The sequence below is a fragment of the Macaca fascicularis genome, chromosome 18 (genome assembly GCF_037993035.2).
Source record: "Macaca fascicularis isolate 582-1 chromosome 18, T2T-MFA8v1.1".
NCBI classification, from domain to species: domain Eukaryota; kingdom Metazoa; phylum Chordata; class Mammalia; order Primates; family Cercopithecidae; genus Macaca; species Macaca fascicularis.
This window is the reverse complement of record NC_088392.1, coordinates 71,749,907-71,766,149: the sequence shown is the minus strand read 5'-3', so window position 1 is coordinate 71,766,149 and position 16,243 is coordinate 71,749,907. Positions and strand designations below refer to the sequence as shown.

At 39.5% G+C, this 16,243-nt stretch overlaps 1 protein-coding gene across 10 annotated transcripts in view; it reads left to right on the top strand.

Annotated features, from left to right (window-relative positions):
- The window catches only part of MYOM1 (myomesin 1), a 179,609-nt gene that overhangs the window by 81,531 nt on the left and 81,835 nt on the right, over positions 1-16,243 (top strand). For all 10 annotated transcript variants that reach the window (XM_005587098.5, XM_065534075.2, XM_065534071.2 and 7 more), the window contains 3 exons: positions 2,483-2,647; positions 6,820-6,981; positions 14,980-15,121. In XM_005587098.5, coding sequence (XP_005587155.4) covers positions 2,483-2,647; positions 6,820-6,981; positions 14,980-15,121 — 469 coding nt within the window. The remainder of the gene's footprint in view (positions 1-2,482; positions 2,648-6,819; positions 6,982-14,979; positions 15,122-16,243) is intronic.

Sequence of the window (16,243 nt, the reverse complement as noted above, 5' to 3'; positions counted from 1 at the left end):
GGAGACCTACTTGCCTTTCCAGCTGGGTCTGGAATGTCTGACGGTAGCCCTCAGCTCTACCCCCTAAGGCAGCTCTGGAACCAGCCCAGCCTCCCAGCACTGTGCAAGATCTGTCAAGTTGTTTCTCTCTCTGGTCTCAATGAACATCAACACATTAAAGTGAGGCAGATGGGAGATGTGCTTCCAAAGAGAAGTTATATCACTGTTAATTAGGGTTACCTGGGAACACACAAAATCAAGACGGTACGATGTATTGGCCAAGAGCAGAGAAACGGCCAGCTGGTGCAAATCTAGCTCTGCAGGGGAATGTGGTCAGTTATTTTACCTTCCTATGCATCAGTTTCTTCTTCCATAAAATGCAGATATTAGTGGTACTTACCAAATAGCACTATTATGGGGCTTGTGTTAATAGGTATTAAATGCTTGGACCAATACTTGGTCAAAGTTGAACTCAGTAAATGTTAGCTTGCATTGTAAAGTGCAATGAAAGAAGTCTTAGGAAGAGGGACAAAATATATGAGAAAAGGCCTAAGTTTTGGAATCGAGAAGTTATGAGTGTGAATTTCAATTTCACATATGCTACCTGTGAAATTCTGGCATTAGGTGTGTGTTACTTTTGTGAACTTCCATATCCCCACCTGAAAGAGAGGAAGAAAATAAAATCTACGGCATAGAGTTGTTGCAAGGAATTGATGATATGTCAAATGTGAAAGTGTCTGGCATGTAATAACCCATCAATAAATAGTCATTTCTTTCCCAAGTTCTTTCTTTGGTGAAAAGAGGAAATAAAACCTAGGAGAGTTGATTATGCAGGCTGCATTTACTCAATCTATAAATAAGATATTTCTGAGAACAATATTTTTAAAAGTTAGAATATTTTAAACTTTTCCATTTTCTCCTGTGGACATTTCTTGTAATATTTATTACTCAGATCATTAAAGAAAATGAAGCAACTTATTTTAAAACTACATTAAAATTATTTAACTAAAATTATTTTTATTTTTATGGATACATAGTAGTTGTACATATTGATGGGGTACATGTGATATTTTGATACAAACATACAATGTGTAATGATCAAATCACGGTAATTGGAGCATCCATCATCTCAAACATGTCTTATTTCTTTATATTAGGGACGTTCTAATTCCACTCTTTCTGTTGTTTGAAAATATGCAATAAATTAACTGTAGTTGCACTATTGTGCTACCACACACTAGATCTTATTCCTTGCATCTAATTGTGTTTTTGTACCCATTAACTAACCCGTCCTTATTCCCCCTTGCACTAAGCTTCCCAGCCTCTGGTAACTATCATTCTACTCTCTGTCTCCATGAGTTCAATTCTTTTTAGCTCTCACATGTGAGTGAGAACACATGATATCGGTTCTTCTGTGCCTGGCTTACTTCCCTTAACTTAATGTCCTCTAGATCCATCCATGTTGTTGCAAATGATAGATTTCAATTTTTTTTTTTTTTTTTTTTGCTGAATAACATTCCATTGAGTATAAGTACCACGTTTTCTTCATTCATTCTCCCATGGATGAACACTTAGGTTAATTTCACATCCTGGCCTATTGTGAAAAGGGCTGCAATAAACATCGGAGTGCAGGTGTCTCTGCTATATACTGATGTCCTTTCTTTAAGATACAAACCCAGCAGTGGGATTGCTGGATTTTATGGTAATTTGTTTAGTTTTTTGAGGAAACTCCATACTGTTCTCCATAGTGGTTGTACTAATTTACATTCCCACCAACAGCTCAAGAGGGTTTCCTTTTCTCCACATCTTTGTCAGCATTATTGCCTGTCTTTTGGATACATTTCAATTGGGGTGAGATGATATCTCATTGCAGTTTTGATTTGCGTTTCTCTGATGATTAGTGATGTTGAGCATTTTTCCATATACCAGTTGGCCATTTGTGTGTCTTCTTTTTAGAAATGTTCATTCAGATCTTTTGCTCATTTTTAAATTGGATTACTTGAATTTTTTGCTATTGAGTACTTTGAGCCTCTTGTATATTCTGGTTATCAATCCCTTGTCAGATGAAAAACTCCATTTTTATGAATAATGGATATGGCTATTTTGTCCCAAGAGTACAGGCAGTAGAGTTTAAATTAACTCAACGTCTAAAATTACAAAGTGCATATGTTGCAGCTAAAGATTTAAGTCTAGGTTAAAAGTGGTATTAATTTGCATTTAAGACATTAAACCTGACCCTTTAAATTCTATTCATTACAATAATAAAAATAAGCGTTTAGCTTTTATAACCAATGAAGCAAGAATTTCCACACAAATTATATATGCATATGTTCTAAATACTTCTTATATAGAGTTTCATTTTGACCCAGATAAATCATTTGCTCATATGTTCATTTTTTTTTTTTTTTTTTTGCTGTGACTGCTTTCTGCCTGTGCTTATTAAACTGCTTGTGTCTCTTTGATGAAGAAAAAAATTACAGATATTTGTTATTTTTGTACCCAGTTGCTGTGACCCCGTATGGTTATGCATCCAAATTTGAGATCCACTTTGATGACAAATTTGATGTGTCTTTTGGGAGAGAGGGAGAGACAATGAGTCTAGGCTGTCGCGTAGTCATCACTCCTGAAATTAAACATTTCCAGCCAGAGATCCAGTGGTACAGAAATGGTGAGTCTTTACAATGAATGCTCACTTAGGTTCTTATTCGAAGAAGGTTGTAGACCAGATTGCAGATCTGTTTATCAGAGCTGACGGAATCTGGAAGTTAGAAAGGACTACCTTTACACGATTAAAAGATTTTTACATATATAGCAAAGTAGCAACACTTTCATATTTGTGGAGATGATATTTTCCTTTTAGCAAGTAAGATGTGGAAAGAATTATAAAGAATGTATATTATACTGGGCATGGTGGCTCATGCCTGTAATCCCAGCACTTTGGGAGGCTGAGGCGGGTGGATCACCTGAGGTCAGACGTTTTAGACCAGCCTGGCCAACATGACGAAACCCCATCTCTACTATACAAAAATTAGCCAGGTGTGGTGGTGCCCGCCTGTAATCCCAGTTACTCAGGAGGCTGAGGCAGGAGAATCACTTGAACCCAGGAGGCAGAGGTTGCAATGAGTGGAGATGGCGCCATTGTACCTGGGCGACAGAGCGACCGTCTCAAAAAAAAAAAAAAAAAAAGGTATATTCATTTTGTAAGTTAATCCATTTGGTAAAATACCCATCCTCATAGACTTATTTATACCACAAAAATGGTATATAACTTTAAAAAACATAACCTTATGAAATAATAAAATCCTGATATTATTATTAATTAACTAGAAGAGTACATTCAGAAAAATTTCAGACTCTGGCACTTTTGTTTTAATGTATTAAAGGCTTTTTATAATTTTGAAATTTTTGATAAGTATATTCTGCATGCAATATATCCAAGTTATACTGATGTCCCCTAAGGACACAAAAATAGATAAAATGATCCTTTTGTTTTACATCATATTATAACAGGCTGGTAAAACAGAAAGAAATTCCTTCCATTGTCAGTTCCTCTGACTCTGGCTTTAAATCACAATTTGATCTCACTTTGCTTCAAACGGGCCTAGAGCCATGATACTTTGGTGTGAGAAAGAAATAAGGATTTAATTAAGCACTTTGAGAGGCGGAGGTGGGCAGATGACCTGAGGTCAGGAGTTTGAGACCAGCCTGGCCAACATGGTGAAACCCTGTCTCTACCAAAAACTACAAAAATTAGCCGGGCGTGGTGGCACACAACTGTAGTCCCAGCTACTTGGGTGGCTGAGGCAGGGGAATCGCTTGAACTCAGAAGGCAGATGTTGCAGCGAGCCAAGATTGCGCCATTGCACTCCAGCCTAGGTGACAGAGCGGGACTCCATCTCAAAACAAAACAAAATAAAAAACATAAAATAAAATAACAATAAATCTTAGGTCCAAATACACTAAGTTTCCATACTAGAATATCTCATAGAATAGACCAAGATATAGAAACTGTCTGAAGAGAATAAGGGATTACCCCAAATCACACAGTCAAATTCTTGCCACAGGAGACCTCCAGACCTGCTGGTGTTTACTCTAAGCCTGGAGATCTTTTCACTACCATGTGCCTCCTTTTATATTGTCTGTATTAGGTCTAATATAGACAAAAAGCCTCATGCAAAAATTTGTACTTTCTCTGACCTGTCTGCCTCCCTTTATGCCTCGGTATTGAAAAAAACATTGAAATTTAAGAAACTGAATTTGCCCCTACATACATAGTTATCTGCGAGGCCAATGCTAGCTCCTAGCTAATAGAAAATGTGTTGTGGAGAGAGCAATGAGTAAGGCCTAGGGACTTTCATCATCCCTTTTAATTTATCTTAAAGTTTTCACTATGTTTATTTATAGAGAGGATTATATTTTAAAGCTCTTAAAAAACTGTAAAATTCCAGACACATACAGTAGGATACTAGTAAGATTATCATATAATTTTTCTGTTTAATTGTTTTAGAAAATAAATTTTGGAAAAATACAGAAAAATGAAAGAAAAAATAGTTAATGATAATGCTTTGCGGTATTATCCTATAAGGTACTTTATTATTATTATTTGTATTACTATTTATTATTCAAAGTCCATTTTGTTCAGGTAAAAAAACAAAGGCACAGAGAGGTTAAGTAATTTGCTGAAAGTTACATAATTAGTGAAAGAGATCAGACTGAGCTGGGCATGGTGGCTCAGGCCCGTGTTCCCAGCATTTTGGGAGGCCGAGGTGGGCAGATCACTTGAGGTCTGGAGTTTGAGACCAGCCTGGCCAACCTGGTAAAACCCCATCTCTAGTAAAAAAAAAAAAAAAAAAAGAAAAAAAGAAAAAAAAAATTAGCCAGGCGTGGTGGCGCATGCCTGTAATCCCAGCTACTCAGGAGGCTGAGGCATGATAATCGCTTGAACCCAGGAGGCGGAGGTTGCAATGAGCTGAGCTCACACCACTGCACTCTAGCCTGGGTGACAGAGCGAGACGCCACCTCAAATAAAAGTTAAAAAAAAAAAAAAAAAAAAAAAAAGACTTGAAATAGAAAGAGATCAGACTGAAATATAGGTCCTCTCCGGAGCTGACTTTTTGGGCCTGCGTTTAATGCTCTGCTGTCACCCTCTTGAAGTTCGTGATCACTTTATCTTTGACCTTGTGTTTTATACATGGAGTCCAATGGGACTATGGCACATGCACACGATAGGAGGAAATATGGCAATGGCAGTTCAGACCCATGTAGGCGCGGGATCCCGGGCACAGTGAGCAGTGGGTAGTGGACAGTGTGAGCACCAGGCAGCAGGCGTGGTGTTCAGGTGTGCACATGAGCGCTTGGGGCAGTCTGTGGCACCATGGCATTCCAAGGTGATGGCAGAGACCAGGACCTAGGGCCAGACTGGAATTAGCAATGGTGGTGGCCCCAGCAGCAGCAGCAGCAGTGGTGATGGGTCCCATGGCTGCAGACGAGAGAAGGGGCTCGGCGTGGAGGCAGCATAGGGACACACAGTGTGGGGCCAGCTTGCCCGGCCTTCCCCAGAACTCAGGTCTGTGGGATCTGCACGAATATTAACTCCTGGCCTGAGCATGGGGACAGGAACTGCTGGCGATAGGACAGTAAACTTTGTCAGTCAAATATTATAAAATAAAAGTGTACATGTAGACACTGCAATAAGGCACATAAGGCAGTTATTAGAATTTTTCAAGGAGGTTCAAATCTCTGGTTTTGAGGCTTAGAATTAGAAGTTAAATTTAAAGATGGTAGCATTTGATGGAAAAGAACATTTTCATATGAAACTTTGGATGAGCCTATTAACAAGGAAGACAGTTTAAAAATTACCACTTATAATTGAAGATACAGTAATGGAATACATAAACAGACATCCTGAATTTTATACAAATCATGAAATCATGTTTGGCTTGTAGTATCACCTCCACAAGTTAAAGCCATATTGGACAAAGCATTAAAAGGAAACTGTATAAATTCACACTTAAAATTAAATTGAGATTTACATGAAACTGATTTATATGAAGAGTTAAATCTTCTTAGAATAATTACCCCTTTATTCTAGATTCCAGATTGTCCCTTTATTCTAGATTCTAGAATCTGGAGTCATCAGTTCTAGATTACTAAAATTTATATTTTGAAATAGTTTCTCAGAAAGTTAACCCAATGTTGTCATAGCCTATATAACTTCCTTAACAGCCCCAGTAACAGTTACATCAGCAGAAAGGTCTTTCTAAAAAAATTATGGAAACTCATTCGTGAGCTTGCATTTATAAAGAGTGACTGATACTGCTTTTGATTATTTGATTTAAAATAAAGTTGCTAAAAGTATTAATTTTGATGACTAATAAATGAATTTGCAGAAAAGCAGACCAGCAATATCTTATTATCAATCAAGGTCTCCCTACTAGTAACGTATTATTATTGATTGCATATACAATTATGGCACAAAAGTATGATTTTTTGCAACTTGTATTACCCCTATTATATTCTTGTAAGTAATAAAATATTTTTTAAAGGAATAAGACATATTTTAGCACCTTTAATTGCACTTTTTCTCTGCTTTTAGAACAAGGCGCTTGTAATGTAATTTTACACCAGGCCCCTGCAGATTATGTGTCTGCCCCTGATCCCCTTACTTTTGGTCCGGTATTTTTACCAATGTAAACGTATCAGAATGGCTCAAAGTCCTAGAGACTTCCTCTAGTAGTTAAATCACTTTCAATATAGAAGAGGCTAAGGAGAGGAATGGAGGGGATACAAGAAGGAAGTAATAAAAATAAGTTAATTTGCTTACTTTTAAAATGTTTCTAGGAGTACCTCTTTCTCCATCGAAATGGGTGCAAACACTTTGGAGTGGAGAGCGGGCAACACTGACATTTTCCCATCTCAACAAAGAAGATGAAGGCCTCTATACAATCCGTGTACGGATGGGAGAATATTATGAACAATATAGTGCTTATGTCTTTGTTCGAGGTAAGTCCTAGCAAAAAACCAAACACCTAACAATATTTAGTACACTGAAGCCAAAGCAGTTTTTGATTACAAAACAGTTCAAACATGTTTCATAATGATGGAAAAGTCATTTCAAAATTCTGACTGGGTGCAATGTCTCATGCCTGTAATCCCAGCACTTTGGGAAGCTGAGATGGGTGGATCACTTGAGCTCAGGAGTTCGAGACCAGCCTGGGCAACATGGTAAAATCTCATCTCTACAAAATATTAGCTGGGCATGGTGGTGCACGCTTGTAGTCTCAGCTACTTGGGAGGCTGGAGTGGGAGGATGGCTTGAGCCCGGCAGGCAGAAGTTCCAGTTGGCTGAGATTGTGCCACTGTGCTCCAGCCTAGGTGACAGAGTGAGACCCTGTCTCAAAACAAAAGCAAAAAAAAAGTAGACCTAGTTAAAAGGTGAGCCCTGAGGGCACCAACTCAAAAGTCACCATTTTCCAGACCATGTTTCCATCATTAATATCAGGACTTTCTTCATCTTCAGGGAGCCACTAGTACAGGTCCCTATGACTGTTCAGGTGGAGATGCTAAATCCTAATGATACCCGCCATCTCAGTTTAAAGAAGCTGCTGCAGAAGAGGGATCTGTTATTTTGGGTGTAGGTCTTTAATATGTATTTCAGAGAGTAAATTTATTATTTCATTTCAGGTCCCTTGGCCCATAACTGAACTTTATAGCCTCTGTTTTGGTGAACTAGGAAGCAAGGAGTTTCAGCTTAATTCTTGAGACAAACCATAATTGTTGACTTTAGGAGTCTTTCTATTCTTTCAGTGTTTTTTTTTTTTGAGAGGGAGTCTCGCTCAGTCACCCAGACTGGAGTACAGTGGCACGATCTCGGCTCACTGCAAGCTCCGCCTCCTGGATTCACACTATTCTCATGCCTCAGCCTCCTGAGTAGCTGGGACTACAGGTGCCAACCACCACGCCCAGCTAATTTTTTGTATTTTTAGTAGAGACGGGGTTTCACCGTGTTAGCCAGAATGGTCTCGATCTTCTGACCTCATGATCCACCTGCCTCGGTCTCCCAAAGTGCTGGGATTATAGGCCTGCGCTACTGCGCCCGGCCTTTTCAGTGGTGTCTTAAATGGATTGGGTATGTACACGTGGAATATGATTCCTCCATGGGATCCCAGCACTTTGGAAGACCATTAGCACTTTTACGCCACCAGGTGGTGGTCTGTGTTTTCTTACGGGATGATTAGTCAGATGCAGTCATAAGAAGAGATCCAGGAGAGGCACAAGAAAACAACGTGTATGATACTCACAGGTCCTAGAACAGGAACAGCAGGGCCACATGGGAAAGTGCCAGTGTCAGTCATGAGTCAGAAGGGGCAAGAGGAGCAAAGGAGTGCCTAGACCAAGGCCTTTGTTGGAGTTTCCTTGGGAAAGGAAAGTAGGGCAATTAACAAGTTAGGATTGGCTAGTTCAAATAATTTCAGTAGGTTGTAAGTTACAGGTGTGGTCCCTGCTTGCCTGGTACCTGGCCCCAGGGATGATTAAGGCAGAGCAATATTGGTTCTTGGGTTCACAGGCCAGATAAAGGAGGTGTGGCTGAAGTGGTTAGTTTGCATATCAGTCATGCTCCCCTCTGGGCCCTAAGAATTGGCTCGCCTCAGGAAGGCAGGCCCTCCTTAGTCAGAAAGGTGTCTAAGATGTTAAAGCATCATAATGTAGAGAAAATTTAAAATAGAAACAATGCAGGTAGACTAGCTCATTTTTATCTGTCATGCGCTAAATAGCATCATAAACTCATAAACGTTTCGAGTGCTCAGCTGGGATCCACAGACTTCCAAAGGGTCTGCGATTAGAACTGTATTTCAATATAATTAGTTTTTTTGGTAATCACATACATTTTATTTTATGTGTTTAAATGCATTACTCTCAGAAGGACCTCTAGGCTTTACCGGCTTGTCAAAGGGGTTGATGACTCAAAAAATATTAGACTTCTCATCCTAGTACAACCCCTTAATTTTAAGATGCAGAAACTGAGGTTCAAAAAAGTACAGTAATTTACCAAAAACTTCAGTTAATTAGAAGCAGAAGTGGAACTAGGTTGTAGATCTTCCAATGGCTAACCCAGGATTTTAATTAGGATCTAGACTAAGCTGCTGAAATGAAATAACAAAAGGTTTGTTTCTCTCCTCTATGTGAAAGTTGGGTATGATCCTGACGCCTCTTCCCAGGTCCCCTCTATGTTGTTATTGCACCGTGCCTGGGGTACTGTCCCAGGTTCCCATCCCAGCCTCTGGGGAGGGGAAAGAAAGGGAGTGGAGGGGCAGAGGCCGAATTGCACTCATCACTTCTGCTTGGTGCACACTTAGCACATGCAGACACTTCACAGTGCGGGGAGCTGGGATGTACAGTCTCTTGTTAGCCAGCCATGTTTTCTGCTAACGCTCAGGGGTCCTAGTACTAAAAGGAAACCGGAAGAATGATTACTGGGGACAGTTAGGCCATACCACATCAGCATTGAACAATACAAATGATCATTGAATTCTGTCCCAGACCGGCAGCTGGTACAGATATCTGAATATCTATAACATCTGAAAAGCGTGTCAGGCGTTCTCCGCCACAGAGGCATCATGAAAAAGTCTGTATTGTCAGGGAAGACAGGAGCTGGCCTTCTGGGAAAATCTCAGTGAGAACCGACACACTGCAATTAGCAAGTGTGTTCATTTAGCCAAATCGCCAGGATAAACCTGGCTAGATGAGGATGAACTAAGCTAAGTCTTTGCTTCCGCTTTCCGTTGTTTTACCAGAGCCAGAGAACATTGCTGGCTATTCCAAAAATCTTTGTCACGCTCCTTCCTTCGTGAACTTTTTCTGGGAACTCTGACCTAGCCTAGGGTTCCTCAGCATTTCTCAGTGCCCACACCCAGAAAGGTGCCTCTTTGCCAGGTTTAGGCCAGACTTCACGTTACTAACTATGGATGAGGCAAAGGTGTTCCAATTTAAAATTTACACTCAAGCCAGCTTTCAAATCCACAAATTAAGGAAATGGAAAGATTCTCAGTTTGTCAGAGGTTGATGTGAGAGAATTGAAAAGATAAATGGAAAAGACAAAATTGGAAAGGTAAATTTCAGAATTGCATTGTGAATTTTACAATCTTTAGAGAAAGATTTCACTTATAAATTTATTTTAAATGATATATATTAGGTTTTTAAAAACATATTTTTGAGATATAATTTACATGCCATAAAGTTCACTCATGCTAAATTACAATTTGGTGCTTTTTAGTTTATTTACAGAGTTAGACAACCATTACCCACACTCCACTTTTAGAAAATTTTGACCAGGTACAATGGCTCACGCCTGTAATCCCAGCACTTTGGGAGGCCAAGAAAGGAGGATCTCTTGAGCCCAGGAGTTTGAGACCAGCCTGGGCAACATAGCAAGACCCCATCTCTACAAAAACTGAAAACAATTAGCTGGGCGTGGTGCATGCCTGTGGTCCCAGCTACTCAGGAGGCTGAGGTGGGAGGATTGCTTGAGTCCAGGAGGTCGAGGCTGCGATGAGTGGTGATTGCACCACTGCACTCCAGCCTGGGTGGCAGAATGAGACCCTGTCTCAAAAAGAAAAAAGAAAAGAAAGTCAGAGAGAAGAAGAAAAGGCGGCAGGGAAGGGAAAGGAAGGGAAAGGAAGAAGGAGGAGGAGGAGGAGGAGGAAGAAGAGGAGGAGGAGGAGAAGAAGAAGATGAATAAGAAGAAGAAGAGGAAGAAGAAGAACAAGAAGAAGAAGAAGAAGAGAAGAAGGGAAAAAGAAGGGAAGAAAAAGAGAGGGAGAGAGGGAAGGAAGACAGGCAGGTAGGGAAGGAAGGAAGGAAGGAGAGAAGGAAGGGAAGGAAGGAAAAGAAAGAAAATTTACATCAACCCAAAAAGATTTCTCCTCCCTACTTCCCTCTTCCATACCCAGTCTAGCCTCCTGCAACTACTAATTCACTTTCTATCTCTATAGATTTGTCTTTCTGGACATTTCTGGATCTCTATGGTTTTTTATGTCGGCCTTCTTTGGCTTTACGTGTTTTGAGGTTCATTCATGTTGTAACACCTATTATTCCTTTTTCTTATTAAATTGCATTCCAATACATGGATATGCATCCTTTTGCCTGTACGTTCACCCACTGATGGAGAGTGTGATCGTTTTTACTCTTTGGTTATTATAAACATTTGTGTTCATATTTATAGGCCTATATCTTCATTTCTCTTGGGTACCTACCTACAAGTGGAATTGCTAGGTAATTTGTGTTTAACTTTGTAAGAAACTTCCATTGTTTAAATAATATATGTATTTTTTAAACTTTGTATTCATTGAGCTGCACGAGGTCACTTCAGGGCATTGTTTTGGAGCTCTGATATTCTTGCAGCTTAGAAAATAGCTTCCACACCAGAATGATCAGTGTATAAAGCACCATATGTCTGCAGAAACACATTGTAAAGAGCTGTACACATTTGGCCAAGATTTTATTACACAGATAATATGTGTTCATTGTGAAAAAATAGATAATATAAATTTAACAAATAAAAAGTAAAGCCATCCATAAGTCTACCACCCACAGGCATCCAGTGTTATCATTTTATTACGTATTCTTTGAGGTTTTGATGTATTCTTTCCTTCTCTTTCTCTTTTCTTTTTTTTCACACAATCTCTCTCTCGCTCTCTCTCATGCAGAGAGAAAGAGATAGAGAAATAATAAAGTGATAAAGGATGTCATTAAAATGTCATGAAAGAAGAATTGAAAATGGCAAATAGGTATATGAAAAAATTTTCATTAGTAATCAAATCAATGAAAATTCATATGAGGCTGGGCACAGTGGCTCACGCCTGTAATCCCAGCACTTTGGGAGGCCCAGGTGGGAGGATCACTTGAGCCCAGGAGTTCAAGACCAGCCCGGGCAACATAGTGAGACCCTGTCTCTACAAAAAATTAAAAAATTAGTTGGGCATAGTGGAGTATGCCTATAGCCCTAGCTACTTGGGAGGCTGAAGAGGTAGGAGAGCTTGAGTCTGGGAGGTCAAAGCCACAGTGAACTATGATTGCCTTACTGCACTCCAGCCTGGGCAACAGAGTGAGACCCTATCTCAAAAAAAAAAAAAAAAAAAGAAAGAAAAAAAAGAAAATTGAAATGAGATTATTTTTCCTAAAATATTGAAAAGATTTAACATTTTTTAAAATCCACTGGGGTAAAGGAGGAACAACACTGCTACAGTGGCTGGTGAGTATAAATTGGTTTAACTTTTCTCAGGGTCTTTGCCACTAAATATCAAAAACACACATTTCCAACAATTCTAGTTCTAAGAGCTAAGTGGACAGAGGTGAAAAAAACGTTTGGAGGAAAATTGAAAGAAATATAGATATTCACCAATATGCAAGTTATAGAATAAAGTATAATAGATGCTCCATGAAACAATGACATACCACACAGCAATGAAAACCAGTGTCTACCCACATGTATTGATATGGAAATATATCAAGAAAAAACAGCTTACATGAAACTACATAGTAAGATCACTTTGTTTCAAAAATAATCATTTCTGAGTTTATAAATGTAGAAGAAAGTCTAGAAAGATTTAGGCCAATATGTTAATAGTAGTTATCTCTGGGTTATAAAAAAGGGATTTTAACATATTTTTTGATTATCATACAGTTCACATAAAATATATATAATACTTTTACAATAAAGACAATAGAATTACTTACATTTTGCAAAAAGTTTTTAATAGTCTGTGTCAGAGGTCAAAATATAAAGAGTAGTAAGCTAATCTTTGACCTAATAATCAAACTTACAAAAGTTTGGCTATTTGGAGGGCTGGGAGAGGGAAGGGCAGAGGCATAGAAGAGGATTAATGTTGTCTGAAGGGTGCTGTGGGCCCCACACTGTGTAGCAGCTGCTAGAAGCCAAATACTGTGATTCCTTGCTTCACAGTTGTCGCTTGTCATCTCAAGTATGTTTTGCTTCTCACACTATATTGTAGCTTCTTGAGAAAAAGAAGGTTATTATTATTATTATTATTATTATTATTATTTGGGGACAAGGTCTTACTTTGTCACCCAGGCTGGAGTGTAGTGGTGCGATCATAGCTCACTGCAGCCTCTACCTCCCAGACTCAAACAATCTTCTTCTGTCAGCCTCTCAAGTAACTGGAAACACAGGCCCGCACTTTCATACCTGGCTATTTTTTTTTTAATGCATAGAAACAGGATCTCACCATGTTGCCCAGGCTGGTCTTGAATTCCTAGGCTCAAGTGATCTACCTGCCTCAGCCTCCCATGGCATGAGCCACGGCACCCAGTTAGGATCCTTATTTTTTAACTTTTGCAGTTAACACCTAGAAGAGCACTGAATGAATGAACGAATGAATGAGCAAATGAATGCCTGAGTAACTTGGAAGATTGTCAAGCCCACCTCAGTTCCAAGCAATGCTATACAAATGCTGAACAATGGCTCCCTGAATGCCCGCTGTCTGCCAGGCTCCACAACAGCGTATTCCTGCCATCGTGCAGCTAAGCCATGGATGCCCAGCTCACTAAACTCTGCTCTATCAATTCAGGGGCTGCTGGTTGTTGTGCTATAGGCCATTAGCAAAGGACATGGCTAGAGGTTGCCAGCTGTCCCCCTTGTAGCTGAGTGGCTTTCTAGCAATGCCTTTTTTGCAGCCCAAGCATGTCAGCCTCAGCATCCCCACCTCCTCTGCAGCTCTGCTCTGCCTTTGTCATCAGCAGCACCACCCTCTGCCATCTAGTGCTCTGAAAGTCTGGAAGGAAAGACGTGTCTCCTCATCAAAATGCTCGTTTCCCATTGAGTGCCACGCAGAGATTCTGCATTAAGTTTTAGGCACAATGATTTAGTTACATTCTCCTATAGCACTTCTGCAGGAGATATTTGCCTAGACGCTTTCCTGCTGGTTCACAGAGCAAGAGACAGAATGTTCAAAACCCAAGTGGCTTGAGCTCTTCACAGGTAATGCAAACCTATTAAATGCAGTAGACAAATATTTCTGCTGTTATCAAATGTCCTTGTAACTCATAAGAGTTACAGAATGTAGATCATAGGAAAAGAAAGTGTTTGTTTGGTTGACATGGGTGCTTTCCCTTGAGTGAGTGGCTCCCGCATGTCTCGCCCTCTTCTACTAACTCCGTTTATGAAAGCGTTGGTCAAATGCCAGGAGGAATTGGCAAATGTGGGCCTCCGCCCCCAGGGACCCTGCCTCTTGTCTTAATTATTCTCACTTAAAAGGTTGCTAACTGAATATTTTCGTTCCCCCTTTTCTCCCTCCTATAAACAGCCCTGATTCACTAATTTAGCTGTGAGGGGCTGCGTGGTCAGGGGATCCCATTTCATAAAAAAGGATTGTACTGTTTCTTGTATTATCCTGGACTTTTACTAAACTCAGATAAACTAAGCTCAGATGTGAGTATTGCATTGGAGTTCTTTCCCTAAGTGTCTTCAGTTTGGTGACAATCATTTGATTAAAACAAATGTTTTCTCTTTCAAAATGGTAGTGTCTTGCCTATGACTGGCGAAGCTCTATGACTCGTATTTTCTTGCGGATGCCTCCAGAAGGGGCATTTGTCCCTCTTGGGGGCCTTTCTTAGTTTTTTCTTAGCAACATTGCACAATCAATGTCATGAGAACTGACTTTCTGGCACAACTGACTTGTCTGAATGCAATCTTCAGCATCTCTATATTAATTTTCTTTTGGAACATTTTGGGCTGGAAGGACCATGAGACAAAGGTCATGGGTTCTTTTCAGAGCACTTTCTATTTTCTGACCCAATGTTCTTCCTGCCGAAGGTGAAAAACACACATGTTGGTCAACAAATAGCAAGATTTGATGCTTGCTGTGTTGGGGCCAAAGATGGAGCCACTGTGATGATGTGGTAAGAAGCGTGTGCACTGAGACCTCCGCCTGCCGAGCTGACAGCATGTCTGAGAGGGTTAATGGGATCCTTCTCTCTCCACAGATGCTGATGCAGAGATTGAAGGAGCCCCAGCTGCTCCCTTGGATGTGAAGTGCTTGGAGGCCAACAAAGATTATATCATCATCTCTTGGAAACAGCCAGCTGTCGATGGAGGGAGTCCTATTCTCGGATATTTTATTGACAAGTTAGTGCTTAGGCTAATATCAGTTACAGTTATTTGGTCATAGAGATGCAGTCTTGATTTCTCCCATCATTTCTAGGGGAAATATTTTCTTTTCTGGCCTTCCTCTCTGTTTCTATTTCTGTATCTCTCTTCATCTTTCTTTTTCTCTATTTGTCTCTGTCTCAGTCTCTCGCTCTCTCTTTCTCTGTGTGTGTATAGATGTACACATACGTACACATACATAGACACACATACATATAATGGTCCTACATATATGTATATATATATAAAATGGGTATATATACCCATTATAAGTACCTCTGTGTGTGTGTGTGTGTGTGTGTGTATGTTGAGTAGGTACTTGGAAACACCGATTTCTAATTGAGTACTTTTACAGCAGTTAGTACCTGCAGATGGAGTGGGTCATTCCCAGCAGACAAATGTGACAGCTCATATCATAGTGTCACAAAATTCATCTTTGGAACTTAGGTAAATAGGGGTGTGTGTGTGTATATATATATATATTTCATTTATAAGATGGCCTCTGTTAGGTCTCTATTAGGTCTACAAATTCATAGCATTCTTGCCAAATTAGTGACATGAGCTGGTAGTCAAATTCAAAAAATCCTTCTTTGGAATTTAGGTAAAAGTTCCAAAAATGAATTAATTATTTACCTAAATTCCAAAGATGAATTTTTTTGAATTTGGCTACCAGCTTATGTCACTAATTTGGCAAGAATGTTATGAATTTGTAGACCTCATAGAGGCCACCTTGGAAATGAAATAATTGGAATTCAGCATAGTTAATGTCTATATTCCTAATATGTCAATAATTTAAGAATATTTACTTTGGTAATACTACCAAAGTCTTATTTCTACCTCAGGATGTGTTTCCAAGTTATACAAAGAAGTAACAACAAAAAATCAATAGTAGCAAATTATGCACTATCTACAAGTGGTGTCTACATTCTCCAAAACTTTAGAGGCTCTGATATTTATAGTAATTGGGCTTTACACATTAATTATGACATGAGTTTGGACAATACAGACAGCAAGTTTAGATTATTGGCCTAAATAACATTGTTCTCTGACTTGGTTTCTATTCAGATCATTGCTCCAATTCTCTTTTCATTTTTGAGTAAT